General features: G+C 38.7%; 2 protein-coding genes across 2 annotated transcripts; both read left to right on the top strand.

Moving 5' to 3' along the window:
• Positions 1–1,398: 1,398 nt before the first annotated feature.
• LOC310929831 (acidic mammalian chitinase-like) lies at positions 1,399–4,136 on the top strand (the record flags this gene model as incomplete). The annotated part of the gene is made up of 11 exons (XM_083892680.1): positions 1,399–1,423; positions 1,557–1,583; positions 1,693–1,900; positions 2,048–2,104; positions 2,283–2,448; positions 2,523–2,647; positions 2,727–2,850; positions 3,098–3,280; positions 3,375–3,491; positions 3,592–3,724; positions 3,865–4,136. The coding sequence occupies 11 exons, from the start codon at positions 1,399–1,401 to the stop codon at positions 4,134–4,136; spliced, it is 1,437 nt and encodes a 478-aa protein (XP_083748806.1).
• A 4,566-nt stretch (positions 4,137–8,702) lies between these two features.
• On the top strand, positions 8,703–25,977 carry LOC310929830 (acidic mammalian chitinase-like; the record flags this gene model as incomplete). Its single annotated transcript, XM_083892679.1, has 20 exons — positions 8,703–8,730; positions 8,822–8,848; positions 8,939–9,140; positions 9,225–9,278; positions 10,778–10,943; positions 12,671–12,795; positions 12,906–13,008; positions 13,816–13,998; positions 14,568–14,684; positions 15,236–15,314; positions 20,966–20,995; positions 21,089–21,293; positions 22,711–22,770; positions 22,873–23,038; positions 23,250–23,374; positions 23,702–23,825; positions 24,681–24,863; positions 25,209–25,325; positions 25,468–25,594; positions 25,742–25,977. 20 exons carry the CDS (start codon positions 8,703–8,705, stop codon positions 25,975–25,977), a joined length of 2,457 nt encoding a protein of 818 aa, XP_083748805.1.
• Between the last annotated feature and the right edge of the window lie 1,569 nt (positions 25,978–27,546).

Here is a 27,546-nt window from a genome sequence, read left to right as displayed (position 1 = left end):
TATACACTCAAACACTCACCTGTCAGGTCTGATAGTATTGCTATCAGAGTGACCAGTGACCAAAAAGGTGCAATAATGACATAGTCAACAACAAAAATCACCACAGCTATGCATCGATGTAAGTTGTGTGTATTGCGAAGTGCAAGAGTAGTCCTATAAGATTCAATACATAGATTTCATGTTCATGTTCCTTTCATGTTCCTCACATTTCTTTCTGTTCACTATATTTTGTTGTTCATTAATTAATAGGCGCATGAACAATGGAGATTGAAAGAGAGGGGGTTAAATATGCTGCAAAGGGCTGGAGCCAATTGCAGAAGGCCTCAGCCTAGTGGGAAGCAGCTCTAACAGGTGAACCCCCCCACTCTTTTTCTGATTTACTTCTCACTGTTATCACTGTTACAACTCACAGCCTATTTTAAATACGCAAGTGAATATGAGGTGACAATGGCCCCGTTCAGATATACTGTACATTCAGATTAACATCTATCCTCAGTGATCTGATCATGGCCACAGCTGTTTACATGTGGCATTGAAATGCTTCCTGGATGCATCTCCTCTGACCACGATGTGGTCCTGAGTGGAGGTCCTTAAACCACCACTGAATGTGATTTCTGTGATCGGATCTGAGCATGAATTCGGGATGCAGTAGGATCAGTCAGACCTATACTGATCGGATCACTGGCAAACTGGGTACATACTCAGTTTGAATGGGGTCAAAATGTCCTTGGACAATTCAAGGACATTGTTGAGCTGCGTTGCATTGGTAATCATCAATAACACTTGACAAGTGATTAAATAGTGAAAACAAAGACTGATTTATAAAGAGGTGGTGGTGCACAGAGCAGTATGAGTCAAAGGCAATGTCATTAACCCATTATGACTTCCATATCTTTGAGTTTGTTACTGCTGTTGCTATAGCCTGCCATATTTTACCACTTATCATTTGATGTATGATGGTACTTATCTTATCTTACCCTTCCTTACTCCAGTTGAATCCCTTTGAGGACTACCAAGTCCTCACCTCCCCCTTTACAGTTGGTGATACCATGATGTATATAAGAAGCTGGAAATCTTCTACACCTTTGTCTTCTCGAAGCCCAAGGTAAGCCTTCATATGAAGGATAAAGCAGTAGAGAATGAATTAATGAAGACAGTACAAGTTTAGCATTTATGTGAAATGTTTAACCTTTTTAACCTTTTCCAGACAGTTAGATATATACATATAAATATACAGCCAGTGTTTCACATCTTGTTCTGTTCTTTCTGTTAGTTTAAATTTTTTGAGCCAGATTTTAGTATGAATGATTTTCCATTAATATGATTTGTTTTGTTGTCTTTGTGTTTGTTTGTTAGTATCTTAGAAGAGGCCGTGCAGTGGTGAACTTCAAAAACAAGATGACCAAGCTTACTATCCTCGCAGGTAAACATCACCATAATGCCTCAATGACCTCAAAACTCAATGAAATATCAAACAGTTAATAAATATTGTTAATGATAATATATTTTGTACATTCAAGGATACAAATATCAAATGTTTGTCTTTATTTTTTAAGGTTTGTGCCTGGTGATGTGCCATATGGGTAAGTTACACTTACAAGAAACATACAAGAAAGTTTCACTGATACTGACCAAATTGTCTTTACATGTTGATGAATGACTGACCACACATTTTCCTTTACCGATCTCCAGCAACTGCCAACAATCAGCTGGCGTGCTACTTTACCAACTGGTCCCAATATAGACCTGAAGGTGGGAAATACTTTCCCGCGAACGTAGATCCCTTCATTTGCACCCATTTGATTTATGCATTCTCCATCATCAACAACAACAACGAGTTGGTCACTTATGAATGGAATGATGAAACCCTGTACAAAGCCTTCAATGGCCTCAAGAGCAAGTAAGAACTTATCTTAACACAGTATCAAATGTTCTTGTTTAGAATATAAAAGAATGAAATGAATTGAACTACATCTATGTCTTTACTTATTTTTTTTATATGTATGAAAGATGCTATATAAATACATAACGTTCATGTGATTTACAGAAATGCTGCCCTGAAGACATTGCTGGCTGTCGGTGGATGGAACTTTGGCTCAGCTAGGTGAGTACTTTTGTTTTGTTTACTGAATATTTGAATTTGTCACTTATTGAGTTTGCATGATCTATGGGACCAGTAAAACTAGAAATAAATAAACTCCTTATTCTGAGATATAAATAAATCAAACTTTTGGAGTACAATTAAGTTAAAGTTTTTGTTTGCATTCAACACATTTCCCTAGGTTCTCCATCATGGTCTCCACTCCAGCCAATCGTAAGACCTTTATCCAGTCTTCGATCAAATTCCTGAGGACGCATGGATTTGATGGTCTGGATCTGGACTGGGAGTATCCTGGTGCTCGAGGAAGTCCCCCAGAGGACAAGGGCAGATTCACTCTGCTCTGCAAAGTAGGTCTTTAGCCAAACGGAACAGGCATATACAAATATACGGAAAGTGTCTTACAATTTGTCTTGCTTTGCAGGAACTTGTTGAAGCTTATGCAGCTGAGGGCAAGGCCACCGGAAAAGCACCACTCATGCTTACTGCTGCAGTGTCTGCTGGAAAGGGAACCATCGACGGTGGATATGAGATTGCTGAGATTGCCAAGTACTGATGCGTTTTTTTTTTTTGCTATTTTTAAACCTTGTTTTGATTTGTTGTAATCTGGATTTCATTTACATTTAAGGTACCTGGACTTCATTAATGTGATGACATATGACTTCCATGGAACTTGGGAGCGAACCACTGGGCACAACAGCCCCCTGTACCAAGGCTCACTAGACAATGGTGACCTCATTTACTTCAACACGGTAAGAGACTGAATGACTGATGAAACTGTGCAGTCATTTATGCATGGCATTCCACAAATGAATTAGTCGCAAACAAAACTAGTAGGATTGCAGATGGTTGCCATAATGAACAATTGGTGATGACGATTTTAATCAGTACTTCTAATAAGTGGTTATAAATAACAATTGATTTTTGAGTGTGTGGTAAAACATTCACTGAAAATAAGCCCTATTGTCTAAATCCTTCATCCATTCATTTCTATTTCAGGACTATGCCATGAGGTACTGGAGAGACAAAGGCACCCCTGTGGACAAACTGAGGATGGGATTTGCTACTTATGGTCGTACCTTCCGTCTGACTTCATCAAACACTGGTCTTGGAGCCCCAGCTAGTGGTGGTGCAGCAGCTGGTCCATTCACACGTGAAGGTGGATTCTGGTCCTACTATGAGGTAAAGTGTGAACAACAAGAAACACAGAGCAACGCAAGTAGAAGAGATGGTACATGGAGCAATCCAATGTCATTATCATCATCTGTCACTGCAGATCTGCAACTTCCTGAAGGGCACTACACTTGAGTGGATTGATGACCAGAAGGTTCCCTTTGCCAGCAAGAACAGTGAGTGGGTGGGATTTGACAACAAGGAGAGCTTTGAGATCAAGGTAGTTACAACCATAAAGAGTGAATTCCTATATCACGATATTTAAAATAGAATAAAAATGTCTTTACTTTCTGGCTAACTAAAATGCTCAATATTCTCAGGTCCAATACATGAAGAGCATGAAGTTTGGTGGTGCATTTGTGTGGGCATTGGATCTGGATGATTTTACCGGAAATTTCTGTGGACAAGGAACCTATCCGCTCTTGACCCATCTAAACAAACTCGTCAACGATGGTAATTCTTGCCTCTTAATATTTACGGAGCAAAAGTGATCATTGATTTTCAAGGTTTAACAAAATGCATTAATCAGCCAGGTGTTGTGAAACAGAGTGGTAAACTTTTCTGATCTCCTCTGTCTTTTTCACCTTACACAGGTACGCTTCCAACCATAACCACAACCAAGCGTCCTGGCGTGACTACCACAACCAAGAAACCTGGTGTTACTACCACAACCAAGAAACCTACAGTCCCCACCAAACCCCCCGTACCAGGACAAGAGTTCTGCGAAAACAAGGCTGATGGCATTTATGCCAACCCAGATGATCGCAGCAGCTTCTATGAATGTGTACATGGCAAAACCTATCTGAAGAACTGTGGAGCCGGCACTGTCTTTGATATCGGCTGCAAGTGCTGTGTGTGGCCTTAAGTGGACAGATTCCATTCAAAAATGAAATTGAAATCAAAATGCTCCACCAAAATAAAAAACTAATATAGCAAGTAAAAAATCATTTGTTGTCATTCTGTGTTTCTATATTTTGTATGAATACACTTTTACTAACAGGATGCAGTGTTGTGCAAGTTTGCTTAATTCATGTAAATTAAAATCAGCTGGTTCACAGTTTTTAAGTTTGCAGTCCCAAAAAAGTAGTTCTAGTTCACATTCATTTCTTAGATTTTCTTAGATAAAGGACTGCTCCAAATTTTTTTGTGAAACTGTTGCCACCCCAAACAACCACAATCACTAAAAATTAGGCAGATCTTTGAGTCTGGTCCTGTCAGCGTCCTGTTTTTCTCTCCACCGATACCAAGTTCTGGTTCATTGTGTGAACTGTTGGGTTTTGCTTTTCTCTCTGTAATATTGTAAGGTTTCTGCCTTACTATCCAAAGTGCCTTGAGATAATGTAGAGTGGCGCTTAACAAATATAATTTGATGTGATTTAATCAACGGGGCTCATCTCCTCGGGGAGTCTGTACCATGAGTCATGGGTTCTGATGGCAAAAGCACAGTCACTTTTAGATTGAAGCTTCATCTTTGGTACAGACAGGAGGAGGACTTTCCTGTTATGTTGCTCGAGGCCAGACACATATGAGCTTTGAAATGGACTGGTAAAATATTCACTTCCATTCTTAAATGCACAGTAAACCCAGTTTGGAGAAGCCATTGATTGATGTCCTCTATTAAAGTACAGATTTTTTGAAGTGTGCCTTTTGAAAGAAGTATACTGACTGTGCTGCTGGGTGCACCACATGCACTGAATGTTGCACCATGTTCACCCTAATAGCTGCCAGCAGGGACACAGGGAAAATTTGATATTAGTTACATAACAAAAGACTTGCTTAATACAAATCTATGCTCGCCTAAGTCGATATTACATTTGAAAAGTTTACTACACTGATGTGATTGTGATTCTCCAAACTGGCAAATAACCAGTAGTTGATAGTATGAAGCCTTTGGAATATACAGTACCTGTTGCTTCATCATGCTGTTGGACAGCTATTTCCTGAATGTAAAGAAATGTATCATGTAAATGGATTTAGTGTGAAGCTTGACTCCTTATATAATACAGCAATATCAGTAACAATGGGAGCTGTTGTGCCAGTTTCTCACTCATTCATTTCTCATTCGTTTGTGCCTCAAAGTAATTTGTATCTATGTTTCGGGAAGTGATAGGGGTGTGTCAGGACCAACACCTCAGTGCGGTTCATGATGTTTCAGACAAAGCAAGTGGAGACTTTCCCTTCCATCAAAACTACCCATTGTAGTAATATCACATTAACCTTGTCCTAAAATTAGGAGCAATAAAATTATCTTCAAACCTTTGCTGTGTGTAGGTTTTGCCTCAACTGCTTTCACACAATACCAAAGTTGTTAAGTTGCAGTTTCCTGGCTGAAAAGCATGGTGCTGTTGTATTTGTTTGTGTTTTATTTTAAAGTGTGTGTGGGGTTTTCTGTGTTTTAGAATAAGAAGTTTACCTGGTCAAGACACTGGATGTATAGTAGATAATTGATGATTATTATTGGGTTTTTGTAGTGTCAGGTTATTCAAGTGCTCATGTAAACGGAATAAACTGATTTCATTATCAGTCTATTGCCGTTATCGCTTTTTGAAAAATCTGTTTAACACCTAGGTTTCTGTCAATAATCTGATTTCTTAGAGACATGTATACACCTTAAATGGTTTATTTCAGTTACCCGATTATTGCCAGTAATCAGTTTATTAGTGTGCATGTAAATGCACTCAATGGGACCTGGTAGTTTGCTACATTAAATGAAACCAAAGCATGTGAGAAGCACGGGGACTAGATAAACTGGTTTGTGTATTTATGGTGTTATGTACGTAATTAGTAATCTTAATTTAAAGGGGGTTCTTGCAAATCCTTCATTGCTGTGTACTAATGTAACGTAGTGAGGTATATGAGGTTTTGTGTGAATGAGTTTGTTTAGTCCATATTGATGAGCACTTATTGATAGAAACGCTACATCATATACTTGAAATTGTCAAGAGGTCTCAGCAGAACCCAACTGTAAGCTCCATGTTTGCATTGGCTTTGTATTTTTTTAGTATAACCAGTCAAAGCTTAATGAAGTCACCACTCATTGCTGAATACTGTTTTAATATATCATTTTAATGTTTAGTGTAATGAGGTTACCACCAGCTGCTTTTATTATTGTAATTATATTATTGTAAAATCTCCAACAGTGCATCCTCTCTTCTCTTCTTATCAGCGTACTGTATGTCCATTGTGTGAACTGCTGGGTTTCCTCTCGAGAATGTTGTAATGTTTCTCACTATTTAGCCCATTTTATGTTTTCAAATGGTCGTCGATGTTCCATAGAGTTATCTTGAATGCGTTAACCCCCTTTTTTGTGACTACAACAACGACAGCAAACGGCACCAACTAAACCGCACCACAACCATGTCAGCATAAAAAAACAGGTGGGCAGCAATGGAACATGTTGATAGTCCATAGTCAGGGCAGATGTCCAATACTTGACAGATACATTATCAAAGTAATTAATCTAATGTACAAAGTAGAGCAACGCCACCCACAGTTGTTTCATAACATTCACATAACAGTACATTTGTCTTGGTTAATGTGGTGTAGTCTTGATCGTGTAATTTATTTGGAAAAAATTAAGAAAAAAAATTATCAGCCAATTAATTTTAATGATTTGACAAATTGTGCACTGACCCAAATTACAACCTGGCCTTAAAGGTACAGTGTGTAGTATTTATGGGTTTATATAACCCAAAATCCACTTTTTTATACATATTATGTGCTCCTGCATTGTCTAGTCGCTGTATAATAGTTTTTGTTTCATTTTCGTAGTGTTTCAAAAAGTCATGTTAAATAACATGACCGCGGACCGCGGTTGCATACCCACTGTTAGCAGCGAGACGCCATGTTTCTACCGGAGCCTGTAAGGACAAACGCGCGAGAACAAAACAAGCGTCTCTTTACTTGTAGCGGAAGTCCCGCCTCCACTCTCTCCGCTTCGTCTGCTACGGCCGCAGTAGCTCGCCCTCTCCTTCACCTCACGAACCTCATCTGCTGACACGGAGAAAGACAACGAGGACGACATTTGACCAGCTGCGGATACCGTAGCGCTCAGGGAAGGGAGGGGGTGAGCAGAGCAGCAGGTCTTTGTTGTAAATTTCAGCCTCTCCTCTAGATGACACTATAAACTACTTACTTCCCCTTTAAGTGAGCAGAGTGTTGGACCACTACACTGAGTCAATTATTATCCATACATGTTTCAATCTTTGCTGGTTCTTATCAGAACAACTTCTAACAATCATTCTATTGATTGGCTCCATTTATCACAGGCCTGTCACACCTCATTGTTCAACTGTACAGGCCACAGGCCAAACTAAGCTACTGTTGCTTAGTTCTCACATCTGGTCCCAAGGTGCATTTCCAAGGGAAAATAATCCCTCAAAGTTCCCTCACGCGTGCATGCGTTCTTTTCACCCACCTGATCTGTGCCTTCTACAACAAGCTGCTTATCAAAGAGTGGAATGATGACGTCCTTGAAAAGTTTAAAAGAGCCGAGTGTCCTTGTATTGCAGAAGTCCATGTAACAATAAATACTGCAAGTGAAGTTTGCTGAAATGGAACCCAAGATTTGGATTGTATTTTGCCATTCTGACCGTAGGGGGAAACACTTTACACTACAGTATAGTAACAACATTGTAAAAATATGGTAATGATTGTGTAAAATGGAGGTAAAATTATGGCAATAAGTCTGGTAATAGTGTGATAATAAGGAGATAATAACACAGCTATAACATATTATTTCAAAAGTAATGACTTTATTGTCACGCAAAGATCATTACCACATATGCTTTCTATTGACCAAGTTATTAGGTGATTACTATCGAAATAAGATCACGTTACTGTAATATTACACCATTGTTACAAATTATTACTATACTACTACCTTATTGTTACTTACTTACGGTCAAGTGTTTTCCGTTTTACATTAAGTGTTAAAGCTTGACTGCAGCTGTTAACATGAATTCCTCTTAGACATTGATATGGAGGTAAAAGGCAGACACTCCAGTATAACATGTCTTTTGTCCTGCAGTCTGAATCTGTCAAGCGCAGTCAACAACAACATATCACCATTACACTGATGAGTTTCAAAAATGGGTTTTAATGTCAAAAATGCTTGAGGCAACAATGTGCAAGTGGGTCACACTAAAGGTTATCAGTGTCCGGATCCCGTCCTTCCTGTCTGGACAACTTTGATCTTTTTTTCTTTTCTTAGTGGTGATGGTTGTCCTGCAATGGTCTACCACCATCAAACCCTGCTAATACAACATACCTTGGAGGGAAGGGGAAAGTTTGGTGACGGCATTTAGCATTATACCACGTGACTGCTCGTAACATGAGATGAAAGACTATAGTGGCATTACACTGTGGAAGCATTCTGCCTGTAACTTCCATCACATCATGGGAGACTCTGTGAAGAGCACACACAGCTGAGATGAATGCTGGAATAGCAAGCGCACTTGGTAAGACCTTCTACATGCTGTCCTGATCATTCTCTTATCATTATGTGCAGCGCTTTCTCCTGTAATCACATGTAAATTGTGCATCTTACAGTGGCTCTGCAACTCTTCATTCAGACTGGTATGCAGCACATTTAAAATGATGTAATGTTTAATTGGACTCAAGTAGTGTACTATTTATCGATTGATTTATTCTCTATTAATGTTGCAGCAACCACAACCAAACTGGTGTGTTATTTCAACAACTGGTCCCGGTACAGACCTGACGTGGGAAGGTTCCTGCCTGAAGATGTGGATCCCTTCCTGTGCACTCACCTGGTTTACGCCTCCGCGACTCTCGACCATACCAACGAGATCACCGAATACGAGTGGACCGATAACCTCTACGATTCGTTCAACGAGCTTAAGAACAGGTAACAAGTGGAGCATGGAAGTGGTGTGAACTGACACAAGCTCAGATGTTCAATGCCAGTCATGTTCTGTGTGCGTCTGAACAGAAACCCAAGACTGAAGACCTTGTTGTCAGTCACCGAGTCAGACGACAGATCACAGTGAGTTGACTCTGTGTTGTAACCTCTGTAGAAAAGCACTTATTCATTTACTGTCTCAAGTAAATCATGGTTGTAAAAACTGGTTATTTGCCAGTTTGGAGAATCACAATCACATCAGTGTAGTAAACTTTTCAAATGTAAATTATAAAAACACAGTTGCATTTCTAAAGTCTTAAAAATAAACATTTAAATGTATGTTTGAGATGCACAGTTACCAGATACAGGAATATACAGTATATTTCAGTCAATTATCCAAACGCTGCTGGTTTTAATTTCCTTTGTTACAAGAATAGTTATCGTATTTCCCATCACTGTTACTGTGAGGTACTGTATGTGCTCCTAGGCAACGCTACACTAAATAGTCAATAAATGATTCCCCCAAAAAATAAATGAAGAATAATTTTTTTTAAAAAGTAGCTTTCGAAGATCAACTTTCACTGATTTGTTTCATTTGTGTACTGCCAAATCACAAATCACATTATGTCAAGGTATCTGTTGGTTAAACCAGTGTTTTTCAACCAGTGTGCCGTGAGAGATCGTCAGGTGTGCCGTGGGAAATTATCCAATTTCACCTAATTGGTTTAAAACAATTTTTTGAAAACAAATAATTAATTATCTGCAAATAATAATGCCATTGTTGAGTGTCTGCGCTGTAGTAGTGACTGGCAGCGTAATCATGTAATACTATTGAAGTTTTCTACTACCTTTAACACCACATTGTTGTAGCATTTATGTTCAAGCTGTATTTTTAAAGTGGACATGTTTAGTGCACTTTTTGTTTGAAAGAAGATATATAAAAGATGATTCATTATTTTTTTCTTTGTGTTTATTTGATTCATATTCAAGACACTTCGATAAGAATGACTAAATTGTTAATATAGGCTACAGAGTTTTGTTTGGTGGTGTGCCTCGTGATTTTTCAATGAAAAAAATGTACCTTGGCTCAAAAAAGGTTGAAAAACACTGGGTTAAACCACAAATTAGCATGATATTTCACACAATAGCCTAACCTCAGTTTACTGTGGCGCACACAGTCTTTTATCAAGTACTTGAAAAGTGATACTTGAACAAAAGTAAAAGTCTCTGACATTTTCTGTACTTAATTATCAAAAATAATTTTCTGATATAAAATGTGCGTAAACGTATTAGAAGTAAAAGTATTGCCGAGCGTGGCCCCTGACGGAAATGGCTGAAATCTGTGGCTAACAAATGAGCGGCTAATAGATGGTAACAACTAGCGACAACAAACAGGCATTACGTCACCACCTTAACTTTTATTTTGTAGTAACGTGAAACAAGAAGATGGTTAAGGGAAATGTATCGTAGAAGGAGAAAAAAATACACATTTTATTAAGGAAATGTAGTGTTGTCAGAACTATAAATAACAAAATAAAGTACAGATATGTTAAAATTCTACTTAAGTACACTAATGAAGTATTTGTACATTACAACATTGGGTGCACACTATCCACACTCACTGTCGTTATTACCTGCTGCAGGTTCTCTAGCATGGTGTCCAAACCTGCCAACCGTCAGACCTTCATCCAGTCTACGATCACATTTCTGAGGACTCATGGATTTGATGGGTTGGATCTGGCCTGGCAGTATCTCGGGGCTCCTGGAAGTCCTGCAGAGGACAAGCACAGGTTCACTCTGCTCTGCAAGGTGGGACTAAAATCTGCCCCCACTATGATTCATAGCTCGGGGTTAATGTTTTCTATTTCTACACTTTTTCCTCTCAATTTAACACATTTATCACAAAACACAGGATTCAAGTGGCCTCAATATGATCATTAATCAAAAAGTCTCAAATGTATAAATGTACATTGGCCCTTAATGTTGTTTTGCTTTTGTCAGTTGGATCAAATTGTACATCTTTAGCATGAGCCAAAACCAATGCCCCATAACTTGAATACTATTTTCCTGCCATTCCAGGTAAGGGGGAGGTTCAACATTTGAATGCATCCTGAAGTTCTACTTCTCATAGATCAAATTTACTACAGTCGCATCATTGCACCGGTTATGTCATGCAAGTCTCAGGAATCTTGACTTTTGGTGTTTTGTCTGTGGAGACACAGAGTGGTGTCTTTTTTCATCCTGACTGATGGAGGGAAGCTAGTGAGACGAAATCAAACTTCAGATAAAGATCTGGTCCTAGATTTCCCCTTTCAGAAAACTACGCAGGCTTACCCGAGGAGTGACGCGCTAGTGTTATTAACAATGTTTTGGTGACACACTGGAGATTTAAAGTAAATATATGGACGAGAATTTGAATTCTGAGAATCTGTGAATGGATCGCCAGGTTAAATCCATGCCCCTGGTCAGTTTCTTTTCAAGTCTTTCACTGTGCAATAGAATACTGTGTCTCAGAGCAAAGATGACAGCCGATCAAGCTGACGTCAGTGTTTGGATGGAAGAATAAGACACCTCTTTAACACACTGGTTACAATTACCCCATTAACACCAAAAGGATTATTTTTTTGTACTGGCAGGATATGTGAACCTGAGTTTTAAGGGCATGTCTTCAATGATGATAGTATTTTGTTCAGTTATTCGTTTGTTTGTTTTTTTCAAAATGTGACATACTGTATTACCAACTTCTACTGCCAGCCATTGTAAAACCTGTTCATAATCTGCGATGAAAGTCTTGCCATCTTTACCAATGAGAAGCCATGTCCTCCAGTTCAATCGTTTTTTTGGTCTCTTCAAGTAACAGCAGGTCCAAAAATAAAAAAAAAATAAAGATAATTTACCATTATGACGTGCATAAAATGATATCCAATCATACAAGATGCACAGTATGAAATGGTCAGTGATAAACTGATGAGAAGCTATGTTTAGGTTAAATTGGTCTTAATTTTAGTCATCTTTCAACTTGAAGGTTGTGGATTTGATTGCCGGCTTCGCTATTCTATATGCCAATGTGTCTGCATGAAAGTGTGAGTGAATGGGTGAATGGCAACACTATTATAGTGTGGTATAGTGGTCAGCAAGACTAGAAAGGTATTACCTGTAAAATACACGCCGTTTACCATTTATGAAGGAAATATTGATATGACATATTGTGTGGAGTGGATAGAAATAACAGTTGTAGCCAAGTGCTGATGGTGCTGCACCACCTTCCCGACTTCATTGGCGGAAAGGTGGTGGCCCACAAAACTTTGATGTCTGTCTTCACCTGTAGGATCTTCTTCTTTTTTTTTATCTCTGGTGTTTTATGAGAGCTGACATAAAAACAAACTCTTTTAATCTTTACATTAACTTTACATTGTCCAACATGGCTGATCTTAATCTTCTCCTTCAGTCAAATTATTTCTATTTCTCTCTCTGTAAGTTATTATAAACAAAACGGTTACAATCACTGACTGAAATGAGTTTCCATTGATTTCTAGGAGCTTTCAGAGGCCTATGAAGCTGAGAGCAATGGAGGCAGTCACCCACGGCTCATTCTCTCTGTGGCTGCAGTAGCACATCCAGATGTCATTGATGCAGCATATGAAATCACTGAAATGGCAAAGTAAGATGACTATTCCCATGACAATGTTTTTTGTCATTCACTTCATTTTTTTTTTTTTACTATATTTGTATTACACCTGTCCTCTCTGTATTCTATGTGTGTGTGTGCAGGTACTTGGATTTTATCAGTGTAAAAATGCTTGACCTACATGACGATCAAGAGGGAACGACAGCCCACCACTGTCCACTCTACTCGAACAACAATGCTAACATAGTAAATGGATTTTTTTTTTTTTTTTTTAGTAAAGCCCAACTGTTACCTAATATCATTATTTGATCATCAGTTACTTTTCACAGGTCCAAGATCACTAATATGTATAGAATATCCAAAGAAATTGGTTGAACCTCCTCTAGAGGCCAAACATTTGCAAAACTCAGTCACCTCTTTGATTTACAGTTAAAACTGCATGAGTTCTTCTAGTCAGAACTCCGTTTCACCAAAATGGTGTTCTAGTGTTTAGGTTAATGTACATCTGCTGATCAGTAGGTTTAAAAATATACTATAGCCCTTCTCTGTACTGCTGGAAATTTTAGAAAAACAACATTTTCAATTTATTACTCTCATATATTAAGGCTTGAGTCAGTGATTTGTTTATAAAATATTTCTTATGTAATTTGTTGAAATCCTCCTCATCGCCTGATCGCCATCAATGATCACATCAGTGTAGTCAATGTCAGTGAAATAAAAGAAAAGACGTTAGTGATGTCCACAAAATCTATTTATCTAAATGTTTAGTCCATAACAAAATAGAAACTGGAATTCATGATTTTTGTACGCATTTTTGCAACAAATTTTTTTTAAACTTCAGGCAACATTTATTTGGTTTCCAGTTATTATGTTGTCCTCCAGGATGTTAGTGAAGGTAACTCAACATTAGTGAACAATTTTACTTCAAATAGATATTGTTCTTCTTCTGCAACAAAATGGAGGTAAACCATATGGACTTAGTGGTGTGGTTGTTGGTGACAGTCAGGCCTCCTTTGGGTGTTTTTGAAGTTTCTCTTCTCACTTTCCTGTCAGGATTATGTGATGCAGTACTGGTTGGAGCGAGGAGCCCCAGCAGGGAAGCTGTTGCTGGGTTTTTCCACCCGCTCCCGTTCTTTCAAACTCTCCACCAATGTAACAGACCTCGGTGCTCCGTACAGTGGCCCTGGTGACCCGGGGCCCTACACCCAGCTGAGGGGCATCTGGTCTTACTACGAGGTAACAAATGAACATTTACATGGCTACTCTCAGTGGGGGGATCACGCATACTAACTTCAGGAGAGACATCAAATTCTGTTCTTGTTTTAAAAACGATTAGGATTCTAATGTATCTCGTTTAAGGGGGTGCTGTATGTAAGACTAGCATTCACTTAATATCATGTTATCAGTGACCTGCTCTTCCTTAGTGTGGCTGAGGCACAGCTAGGTGTGAGGTGACAGACCGATAAAATAAACACACATGAGCCTGTTTGGTGTTTTAATTACAGTTGTCCGTGTTATAATTTAGATTTTTTTTTTGATATTACTAGATTTATTTTGCATCATTGATGTGTTTTCATTGAAGTATACATCGTTTCATATCAAAACACTTTTGAAATTCTGTTAGATGTCATGACTGTCATGAATATCTTACTATTATGAAATATTATAACTTTAATTTTATAGTTCTTTTCTCTAGACCGGCCCCTTCTTGACCAGACGAGACACTCATTGGCCTCCAGGTCATTTGACTTTGACCCCCCGACACCTGTCGCTATATACAACTGTTGTTTTTTTTTCCTTTTCAGACCTGCTCTTTCCTGAAAGGTGCCTCAGTTCAGTGGATCGACAATCAGAAAGTTCTGTACGCTGTCAAAGGCAGTCAGTGGGTGGGCTTTGACAACCAGACCAGCTATGATGCTAAGGTACAGTATATTTATCTACTGTTAAACTATTAGGTTTGTGTGAAGTCCTTCTCTCTAGTTCCATTCTTAACACATCCTTCTTGCAAACACGTGCACACAGAGTTCATGCCTCTCCCCAATAATCTCTTTAAATTCATTCAACCCTAATTAAACCACATTCTGGATATGCTCATTTATCTGGATTCACACAGAAGTTGAATAGATTATTCACTAGCCTGTACCCATACCTCTGTGGAGTTTCATGAAAATCTGTTGCTATAGTTTTTCCTTAAACCTGGTAGCAAACAATTCAACAAATGGACACAGTTGAAAACACTGCTGTCTTGGGGAATACATTAATCATAATAATGATAACAATTTTGAGCAATACAGTAGCATTTGAGGTACAGAAGAGCATTTTATAGAGTTGGGAAACAAAAATAAAATATACCACAGATGGAAAAATAATAGTAGAACTGCTGGAGCTTTTTAATTAACCTAATTAACCTGGATGAATTAAACTGTTTGCCTGAAGAGCTTTCCACAAGTATTCTGAACAGTTTGTCTTACAGGTGGAGTATCTGAAGAGCCGGCAGCTGGGTGGAGCTGCTGTGTGGACACTGGACATGGACGACTTCTCTGGGCAGTTGTGTAAACAGGGCAAATATCCACTGATATCGTATCTAAAACATCAACTAAGTGAAGGTGACCTATAATCCATATTTCTTCCTATAAAAGTATTTGCAAAGTAATTCCTGAAGTATATTTCAAAGCAGTGGCTCATGCACTGCACTGAAGAAGACCATTCAGTTTGGTCTCGCACAAAAACTTGCTATTTCATTTTTCTGTGTGTAAGTGGAAACGTCACACCTATACAGTAGAAGAGACAGTGTATGAACTGTAAATGGGCTTCCAAAAGTATGATGGCTTCCCATTCCCATTGAGAGGAACATAGATGATAAAGCATGGCACAGATTCTTGTAGATGACACCATTAACTAGATAGACTTTATTGTATTGCATACACTACATATTGTAAATTAAAAATACAGCAGACACTAGTTAACTGCAGAGTATGGAGCTCAATTACAGGAAATTAAATTCAGGTTAGTTCGTATTTGTTCATTCTCTCATTGCAAGTATACTAGACCTCATGTTTTCAAATGGTGGACTGTCAATTTCAAAAATGCTCTTCTGGGTTTCAAAGTGAATTTCATTCTTGTTTTCTAGACTGGACAATACAGGGGACAACTTCTTCAGGAAATCCCCCCACAGCCTTGGCTTCTCCTTCTCAAAGTACACAACACACACAGGGGCATATCACCACCAGCAATGTCGGTGGCACTAGCACAGCTAAGCAGGACACCGGCTGCTTCCACTCCATCACCGTTGCATATCCTGACAGTGACTTTTGCACACGCAAAGCGGATGGATTATATGAAAAATCACGTGAATCAAAGACATTCTACAAATGTGTGCAGAGGATGACGTACATCATGAGATGCCACACGGAGACAGATCACAACAGCAGAGAGCAAATGACGCCATCAAAGACTTTAGTTGTAGTCAGCTTTGTAGCAGCCACACACTTCTACCTCTTATGTTTGTGGAGTGACAGGTGAATGTTCAGTGTTTTCAGACAGTCTTTTTCTGCTTTTTCATACTTCATACACTATGTCATATTTCATACATCGCCTCTATTACTGTAGACTTGTGTAGCTGTCACTTGAATCAAACTGGAACCAGTGTGCTGGTGTGCTGCAGCTTGATATTCCTGTCCTTGGTTAGAATGTGTAGGAGATTGACAAGGATGAATAAATAAATCCCCACAAATGAAATTTGAATCTATTTTTACATTGCAACTACATTGGCCCTTGTGTGTACACATGGTGGACTGCCAATTGAAGTACACTATTTTGAACTTTGTCAAGGTGCCACAATGAACATGTGTGGTGATCTGAAACAACAGATGACACAAATGAATATAAAGCAATATGTATCAAGGCAACTTCTTAGTCTAACAAGGTACTGCATGTCAGATTCAGGCCACCTACAAGCACATACTGTTTACTGTCTTTTACTGACCTCTACTGGTCAATCATGTTGCATTTAGTCATCTTCAATGAAATGAAACCAACCATGACTGCAACAGGTTCAACAGGTTGATGAAATCGTAACTATGGACATACTTTGGCTTACACAAGCTCAAACAAATAATTAACAGCGCGCTAACTTATTTTCATACATATTAAACCGTTCTCATTATACACCGATAAGTAGTACATATATTTTTGGCAAGTGAAGCTAGTTGTTTGGGAAGGAGATGTAGGCTTTAATTATTTTAACTGAGTTTGTGAATGCTTTATTGTTGAAAACTTTTACCCTGCCTAAATAAAGAGCACCAGCAGAGGTCCCCATCACCCACAGTCAAGACTGACATGGCTTAAAAGAACCTACATGTTTACATCATGTGCAGAACTCACAAGCTACAGCTCAATTTCCCATGGCGCCGATTCAATCGATTACAGTATGACAGAAGAGAGATTCTCACATACAATTCCAATTCTGAGTTTTACTGATGTGAATGCCAGAGTGGCTAAGGTTGGTGAATTTCTACCAAATAAGCATGATCCTCATGATTTGGTTAAGCAATCTCAGAGTGACTGATTTTGAAGCCCGTCTTGTACTAGGGACTGTCTACCACAGAACCTTCCAAAAGTAATTGCAAATGCATTGCAAATGTTCAGGAACATAAATTGTGTTAGATGTTTTGGGAGTACCATCTTTCAACTTAGAGAGGCTTGTTGAGCTGAAAATGAAGGAAGAAGAACATTATGTTGGCTTTGAGAATAGATTGTTGGAAGCATTCCATATGTCAGCGGCATCTATTGGAAAAACCTTGCAGAGGAGAACAGGAGAGGGTGTTGTCTGCTATGGGTGTGGTATAGTTGGCCACTTAGCGAGAAATGGCCAACACAAAAGACTAAAACTTTGAATGCCATCAACCAGGATACTTAGCGAAAAATTGTCACAATGAACAGATGACATATTGTTTGTTTTTCAGAGTGCTCGCGTCCAGAGAGGGCTTTTTAAGTAATGGCTAAATTACTGCTATTGTAAAGGCCTTTGGGACACAGCCACTCAGTACAGACATATTTATTTGATCTAGTAAGATATTGCCAATTTGTGGTAGGGCCTTTTTTTAAGGAGTCTATAGGATCCAGCTGACATGTAGTAAGTTTGGAGGAGGAGAGGTTTATAGGGGTGAATTTATTCAGTAAATGTATAGCTGGAGCCACCACTAGGTCTAAGTTAGTCGTATTAAACTGTGTTTTGGAGGGTAGGATCTTCTCTTGTTGTTTCTATTTTATCATTAAAAAATGTCATTATACTACTCAGAGATAGAGGGATTGATCGGTTTGTTACATTGTGGCTCTCTGTTAGCCTTGTTACAGTGCTGAAGAGGAACCTGGGGTTGCTCTTATTTTTTTCTAAGTGAGTAATAAGAGGTTCTTGCGTGTCTCAGAGCTTTTCTATATGTATCAAAGCTGTTCCTCCACGAGACATACAGTAGATACTGTTATTAGGTGTGGAACGCCTTGTTCTTTCTAACCTCTGGGTATTGAGTTTTAACGCTTGAGTTTGGGCACTGTACCACGGAGCAGACTTGTCTCGGATGATAACCCTCTTCTTCAGAGGGGCAACAGTGTTTATAACTGTTTGTAATGTTGAGTTTGTAATGTCCACTAGAGGGGTTTGTGCTGTCCACTATGAGTTTGTGCTCATGTTTCTATGGTCTTCCTATAAACAGCGACTGTAATAATGCTGCTGTTTAGGGTCAGGGACATTAGTGATTATAATTTCTAATGAGATCAGACAGTGGTCGGATATCAAGGGATTCTCATTAAATACTTCTAAGTTATGTATGTCAATACCATATGTTAAAATTAGATAAAGATTAAAATTACTACTTAATTTCTCTTTTACCTTATTTTGCCTCTTGTTTAGATCACCCTAGTATTTTAGTCTTCAGTGTTTTCCCCTACTGCTGTTTGAGTTCGATAATAGCTCAAAATTTCCACCTTGTGGTTGCGCCTGCTGCAACTCCATAGTATTCAACTGTTGTGGCTCACATATCCATCCATCCAGCTATCCATTTTCTACCGCTTTATCCTCCACATGAGGGTCACGGGGGGCGCTGTGCCAATCTCAGCTGACATAGTGCAATCGGCGGGATACTCCCTGGACAGGTCGTCAGTCCATCGCAGAGCCACATTTAGAGACAAACAAACATTCACTCTCACACCTATGGTCAATTTAGAGTGTCCAATTTACCGGCTCACATGTTGTATTACTATGCACTCCCGTTCAAAAGTTTGGGGTCACCTATACATTTTTTTGTGCGTCTTTTATTCATCAAAAGAGTTCCAAACTGAATAGAAAATATAGTCAAGACATTGACAAGATTAGAAATAATGATTTTTATTCAAAATGATCATTTTGCCCTTAAAACTTTGCTTTCGTCAAAGCAAAACTGTTTTCAGCTGTGCTAACATAATTAACAAGGGTTTTCTAATCATTCAATAGCCTTCTAACACAATTAGCAAACACAATGTACCATCAGAACACTGGAGAGATGGTTGCTGGAAATGGGCCTCTATACACCTATGTACATATTCCATTAAAAACCAGAAGTTTGCAGCTAGAATAGAATATTTACCACATTAACAATGTATAGAGTGTATTGCTGATAAGTGTAATGTTATATTCATTGAAAAAAAATGCTTTTTCTACAAAAATAAGGACATTTCTAAGTGACCCCAAACTTTTGAACAGTAGTGCATCTTCCAGTCTGACCTTGGAACTTCCAGGCTTCCATATGTCTCTGTTGCAGGGGCACCTTTGCACAGTCTGTACCTGGGGTCCTTTCTGGTGTAGTCGAACCCTGCCTCTATTGATCATGTACTGAGTGCATACTCTTGTGCAACCATGTATCAGTGTCTCTGATCCAGCTGTCCACTGGTAGGATTTCTTGCCCCGATGTAGGGGCTTGTCCTTCCACGTCCTGTGTCCTTAACACAGGTATTCACTGAGCCGTTAATCTTTGGGGAATCTTTGCGGCCCCTTCCTGATGTTCACCTGGATCTTGGGGGTTTCATTTGGGACAGTGGCCCTGACACTCACTGGTCCTCAGCCTCCCTTGTTCCACTTTAGTGTACAGCCTCATGATACTGTATTTGTACATTGTGAGAAGCTGAGAGCCAGATGTCAGTAAGATACATATGTTTTTTTTAAATTGATTTCAACTGAAAAATAAACTGATGCCAATTCTTCAGGTGCTAGCTGACCAGGCAGTTGACCTAACAATGGAAAACATGGTGTGTAATTATCCCGCCCTTTCAGGAATGTAGTACATAAATTAAGATCACACCATGTTCTTTCGTGTTCTTTCGTTTTCCATTTATATCCTTATACAGTATGTACGGTTCAACCTCTTTCTGTGCCCAGCTCTTATTTGCTGCCCAGTTATTAATCAAATAGCGAAAAATATAAATCTGACGTGTCTCAACAAAGCTCTCTACTCTGCTGCTGCTGCTCTTCCTGAAGAAAGGTAATAAGATCTACATCTACTCTACAAGGTCGATACATTTGCGTCACATTCTAGCATTTTATCTGTTTGTTGTTGTGATAAATAAGGGAAATAATGCATTGTACTTTGATATAATCAGTGAATTGTTACAGTACATCAGACTAAATCATTGTTCTAAAAGATTTAAAATGAAAACAAAGGTTTTTATAATAATTCAAATTTCATCCCTGCAGGTGAAAACTGGTTGAGCACAATGGCGAGACTCCTTACAGGTGAATACCACTTATTCATTCATTAATGTATTCTGTCGGTCAGTCATGTGATCAGTCGTTCAATTCAGAAATTCTCAGAAAGTAAATTATCAGCCTCGTAAAAGTCAATAAAACGTTTGCTGTTAATGCTCTTACTTATTGTGTCAAGCCTTTTTTTTGTCATTTGAGGGAACTGAACTGAACAGTCTGGTAATGTTTTATGGCAAATACACATACAATATAATTTACATACTTAAGTGTACATTTGTAATACAGACATACGTGCATCATAAACAATTGTATATATGTATTATGTTTAAGTCAGTTTTTTTTTTGCTTTTATTGGACAGGTGGCAGACATGCAGCAGATCATGGGTGGAATTGAACCTGTGGTCACTGCCTCACTGTTTTTTTCTCATTGTTTTTTTTAACCTGTAATGAAAATGTTTCTCTTTTTTCCAGCACTGGGTGTACTGCTTGTTCTGCATATGGGTAAGCATTAGTTTTGTATGGCAGGTGTCATCAAATTTAAGAGAACAGTCAGAGTCAAAGTGTCATTGCTGCTGTGTCTTTACTTTCCTTCAGCTTCCTCCTATAAGCTGGTGTGCCATATGACCAACTGGGCCCAGTACAGGCCCCACGCTTCCAATTTCACCGCGGACAACATCGACCCCTTTCTGTGCACCCACGTCATTTATGCTCTGGTCACCATCGACAACTTCAACCAGATCCACCCCCTGGAGTGGAATGATGAGCAGCAGATTGAGAGACTCAACAGCCTCAAACTAGTGTGAGTTTAGACTGGCAGCCAACATACAACTGGCATGGTTTTGTTAAGATAAAATATTTAGTGACAGTATTCATTTTATTTTGATACTGTTTTTCTGTACCATCTTTATATTAAAGCACACAGGGCCTAAATTCCGCACTTCTTCTATACATTACTTGTTATCAAGTTGTAATTGAAATTCATGTCCACAGTCATTGGTTTATTAATCCATATTGTACATTGTACAGATAGATAGATAGATAGATAGATAGATAGATAGATAGATAGATAGATAGATAGATAGATAGATAGATAGATAGATAGATAGATAGATAGATAGATAGATAGATAGATAGATAGATAGATAGATAGATAGATAGATAGATAGATAGATAGATAGATACCATATGGGTTTCCTCAAAGCACAACAGAAGATGTCAATTACAAATCCATGTTGATCGAGAAGCGTGATCCACAGATGCACACAGCCATAAACATGCATGTAACAAACCACTCAGATAAGAAGATAAGGATTCCTACTCAGCGGCATCTATTGGAAAAACCTTGCAGAGGAGAACAGAAGAGGGTGTTGTCTGCTATGGGTGTGGTAGAGTTGGTCATTTAGCAAGAAATTGCCAACACAAAAGACTAAGACACTGAATGCCATCAACCAGGACACTTAGCGAGAAATTGTCATCGCACAATGAACAGATGACATATTGTTTGTTTTTCATGTGGAGGAAGGGGGCACAAAGCCAAATGGTGCTTCTCTTCTCTTAGGATGTCTGCACCTCAGTTTGATTTTCCCATCTTGTGTTCCAATGTTCATTACTGCATAATTTTAGGGACCTAAGGGACCAAGGTGGAAGTCAGCTACATTATAAGAGAGGAGTTTGGATGGATGGATGTGTCAAGGCACTCAATAGTTCACATAATATGCAGTATTTATTTTACAATAATAATGATAATAAAAAAAAAAAATATTAGTTTTGGTCTCACCAGGCCAAATCATAGTTATCCTCCTGTTTGTTATTATGGACAAAACACACCTGGACAAAACTTCTTATGTCTGGCCTTACCTGTTGGCAAAACACAGGTTTTTGCTCCGTGCTGTGACACAATAAGCAACCTTGGATGTAAGGGTTTACACTTTTCTCTGCATTGTTTTAGATACAGATTAATGTGGTTGTTATGTGCCACAAATCAAACTGTCTTCCTTTTTCCTGGTGGCAAAAAGAAAAACAGTGAAAACAAAGATAGTGTTTTGTGTTTCTACTATCATTTTTAATATCATGATGACAAGTTTAAGTGTCCCTGTCCCAGCTTTTCCAACTCTAGTAAGTCAGGCAACAATAACTATATATAAGATCCAGAAAGTGAAACATTTGTTTGACATTTGCGCAAGTTTAATCAGAAACTTGATTTGTTTGATTTGTAGTAATCCAGAACTGAAGACTCTGTTGGCAGTCGGAGGTAGAGCCAACGCATTAATAAGTCCGTAAGTTCATACTCCGCCACATGCCACACATATCCTCAATCCTAAAACCGTCCTCTAAGCTACCATCGATGGCACAATTTATTATTTTCTCCATTGCGCCAGATTCATCGCCATGGTCTCCAAGCCTGAGAATCGGGCAGCCTTCATCAGATCAGCAATCTCTTACCTGCGTACCCACAACTTTGATGGATTAAACTTGGCCTGGGAATTTCCAGGATATAAGCGCAGTCCAGGGGAGGACAAGCAGAGGTTCACGCTGCTGGTTGAGGTGAGCATGGCTTAAATTTTTTAGATCATTTCAAACAATATCACTACAATGCTACAGTAGGTAACATGAACTAAAAAAACAATGTTTAGTTGATCAGTGGTAAACACATTTATTTAATGATTCTAAAAGCAAAAGACATGTCAGGTAAACATCAGTGGAGGTCATAAACAGATGTGAAGGGTCTGAGGTGTTTTGTTCTCTGTGCCAATAGGAACTGTCTAAGGCCTTCGATGATGAGGCCAAAGAAAGCAAGAAGACGAGGCTGTTGCTGTCAGCCAACGTTGCTGCCATTCGTCGCATCATTAATGCAGCCTACGAGGTCAACAAGATTTCACCGTAAGTGATTTCTTTGTGCTCGTTTTCAAATTAAGGTGCACAAAAATGTGCATTACTGGCCATATATGTGAAAAACAGGCATTCTGTTGATATAAATAATTTCAAATATTCAAAAATTTTTATGTATGTGGCAGTATCTTGTTCCAGCAGACCTTAGTGCATGAGAGTAGCATTCAGCAGAAAGGCACAGATCTTTTCTCTATCTGTAATACCCTCCTTATTAATAGTTGGACAGAGTTGTAGTTTCCATATTTTTATTGTGTGTCCATCAATGGTTAAATAAGGTTTTACTGCTGACCTAAAAAGAAAACCTCTCTGAATCAACAGCCACCTTGACTTTATCAATGTCATGACCTATGACTTCCATGGATTCTGGGATCATGCAACTGGACACAACAGTCCACTGTACCGCAGCACTATGGACTATGGCACACACTTTCATCACAATATTGTAAGACAAACATTGGTCAGCATCAGTTTATATGAGCCAGATTGTGTAGTTACTGTCATTTTGTTCATCGTGTTCATTTTAAAGCTGTATCTCATGAAAGCAGGTTCAACAAACTCTGAGTTAAACCCTTAACTCTAGGTTGACCAACTCTGAGCTGTCAACTGAGTTTCCGGTTTCAGAACAGGTGATAACACTTAGTTAAATCAACTCTTACTTAAAGTAACTCTGAGTGAAGCCTGTGCATGAGGATATAAAAAGCCCTCATCGATGGAACACAGATAACATGATTCACAATGGAAAAAAGTGATAAGAAGACTCGATCCTCCTACTTGGATATATTAATGAATGCATATGCATAAAGTGAGCATATATTAAAAAAAAAAAGCAACATTGTGACAGCAGCAAAAGAGCGGCAGAAAATAGCTGACCAAGTCAATGCGTGAGTATAAATTGGAGAAAAAAATCAATGTTTTGTCTTGATTATTCCACTTATTCAACAATTATATTCCACAAGTGTGTTTGTGTGCACAGGTGCAACCCAACACCTAGTATGTTGCCAGGGTAACTGACTCAGAGTTAAGCTGAACTGGCTTTTTGAAACTGAAAAAAACAGAGTTTCCCTCATCTTAGGGTTAACTAACTCAGAGTTTTCACTAAACCTGCTTTCTGAAAGGGACCCCTGGTCTCGGAACCTTTATGACAACATTGCATGTTCAACATAAACAATTAAATATAATGTTGAGATCAAGCTGTTATTAACAGGAACCTGTCTATTTATGTGATGATATACATATAGTGTCCCGCTTCTGTTTAAACTATTTAATAGAATATAAATGAGTTTGTCATTTTTGGTAGGACTCTGCTGTGTCCTACTGGATGTCTCTTGGTGCACCTGCTGAGAAGCTGCTGTTGGGTTTTCCCACCTACGGGCGAACTTATCTGCTCAGTAGCACTGCAAATAGGCTGAAAGCCCCATCTAGAGGCCCTGGAAATGCTGGCTTATACACTCAAACTCGAGGCTTTTGGGCATTCTATGAGGTATTATTCATATCATACTCTGTGATCATTAGTGTTGTTGAATATTCTAGTAAAATATCACCACTTTTTTTTTAGTATGCCTGCAATTAAAATGTGACAAGTCAAAAGATGGTTACAGTTTCTCTCCCTAAAATGCTGCTTGTTTTTTGTACCATTACTTTTCTGCATTTAAATTCCACTGTAGCTCAGTATGACATGCTCATCTAAAGTGAATCAGTGATCCATTGGAACAAGAAAAACACATTCCTGAACAATTTAACAATTATAACTAAAAATGAATAAGGCTATCATCTGATCTAACATCTCATCCAACTCTTTGTGTGTGTGTTATTTATTTTTGTCTAGATCTGTACATTCATCCGTAATGCTACTGTGACTAGGATCCCTAAACAGAAGGTTCCATACGCCACATCACGCAATGAGTGGGTGGGGTATGATGATCAGCTCAGCTATTCCGCAAAGGTAATCAGTTTTTATCTTGAAGGTCATTGTCAGGGTGAAAAATGGCAGGTTTTATAATGAAAACAAGAAATATATTAACGTGTATGTATAATCAGTAGATGTAGGTGTTTAGGTCTTTGCCACTAATTCAATCATCATGTAGGTCGAGTGGATGACTGCCAACAAACTAGGCGGCGCTCATGTGTGGACTCTGGATATGGATGACTTTGGTGGATCGTTCTGTTCAACTGGAGCTTATCCTCTGGTCAACCACCTCAGAACGTCCATGGGTAACTCATCCTTCATACATGTCGTCGGCGCATATCTTTTTAGCAGTATTGAAGAAATTCCCATGCACTTTCAGCACAGTATGCGGTCAAATGACGTTCATTTAAATGACAGTTTTGTGTGTAACATCTTCACGTCTGAACCTGCAGGTTTTCCTCCAAAGCCCACCACCACTCCAGCTCCCACCACCACCCCAGCTCCCACCACCACCAGAGATCCTATGAGTAGCTTCTGCCGTGACCGCAGCGATGGTTATTATGTGAGCCCTGCTGATGCTAACGCCTTTTTCCGATGCTACCTCGGAATAACCTATTCGTTTCACTGCCAGACCGGCCTCATCTTCGATGAATCCTGCAAGTGCTGCAACTGGCCCAGGTCTGTTTAACCTGATGGTGCTGGATTACAACAGAAGCAGAATGTCAGCCAATTAAAAAAACCGCAGTCTCTTTATTTTTCTTTGAAGTTGATTCATCTGCTTCTATAGACAAAATAAACGGCCGTCTTTAATGACACAATTAAAAAAAATGCTTCATTATTAGGAGTTTTCATTTTTATTTCTTAAACAACACTTTATTTCAATTGCATAATGGTTAATGGTTAATGCTTATAGTATCTAAAGTATATGATGGGTTTATCAATGTATTTTACCTTTAACTTTCAATTATTTTTCTCAGCTTTGGTCATCACAACTGCTACAGTACATTAGAAAGTTTGGGAAATGCAAAGATTAGTTATGCTGAATCTAAGATAGTTCTACAAGAGGCATTCAGAGTTTGACACTCAAGAAATTAATTTGGGAAACTGCTTCACTGTTTAGAATGTCCTGTTATTTGTGTTTTACATGTGTCAAATAAAACAATATGTCATAATAGAGTAAGAAAACATCCCAAATGGAAATACTGGCTTCACTGATAACAATGATGCAGCCACTTAATTCACAAAATACTTTTCATTTGTGGGGCTGCTCTGTTTGGAACGTTTGGTTTGATCTGTTACACCACACAACTCAGTTTGAAGCATGCTGGCTTGTAAAACTTAACCAAATATGTTACATCTTAATAAATAAATGATCAATTATAGAGCCTTTTCTCATTTTTAACATCACAAAAAATAAATCAAAGATTTCCCAGATTGTCAGTCAACCAAGCAAAACCCTATCTCAACTCAATAGAAGATCCTACCCACCCCGTACAAGTTCATCCACCCCTGACCTCCAGGCCACTGCTGCAAATTTCCCCTAGCCAAGAATAAAAAAAACTACAGTCACTCATGTATTCCCGTTGCTGTAAACATATTAAATGAACAATGAACACAAAATAAACTCTGATGCACAAAACCACTTTAACCACTTTTGAACGATTGTGAATTTGCCTCCAACAGTTTCCAGTATGAATGAAGTCGTGGTGGCTTGTGGGATCGTATATGGAAGCACTTTGCCGCCATCTAGGCTGCTAATGTTGGGAAATTCTCCACATTTACGTTGGAAAAAGAATACTTACCAGTTTATTGGTTGCTTCTACTGCTGATATGTCAGAGTAGACTATATGTGACGAAAATTGTGGAAGTTATTTGCAGATTTTGTTTGTTGTTGTTTGTCGACATCCGGTAATAATGGCTATATAATAATATGGGTTGAGTGCCTTGCGCCTTATTAATTTGTGTCATACCGAATTTTTAATCTCAATCACGTACTATATTATAATGGGGCCGGCCCAATGTTCCCACAGCCCTATGTTACCCCATTTCTAAGGATTTTTTTTTTCACTGAAAATGTTGAAAATTAGGCCCTATGTTCCCACAAGCCTATGTTCCCACATTTCTAAGTGATGTTTTTTTCACTGAACATTTAGAAAACTAGGCCCTATGTTCCCACAATCGGATGTTCCCATATTTCTAAGATTTCTAAGATCTCAAAATGAAACCCTATGGCACCCCTGCGGCCCTGTGGTGAAAG

Source organism: Microchirus variegatus (genome assembly GCF_963457635.1).
Source record: "Microchirus variegatus genome assembly, chromosome: 7".
Lineage (NCBI taxonomy): Eukaryota > Metazoa > Chordata > Actinopteri > Pleuronectiformes > Soleidae > Microchirus > Microchirus variegatus.
The sequence above is the reverse complement of the archived record's forward strand: the minus strand, read 5'-3'. Positions and strand labels throughout refer to the sequence as shown.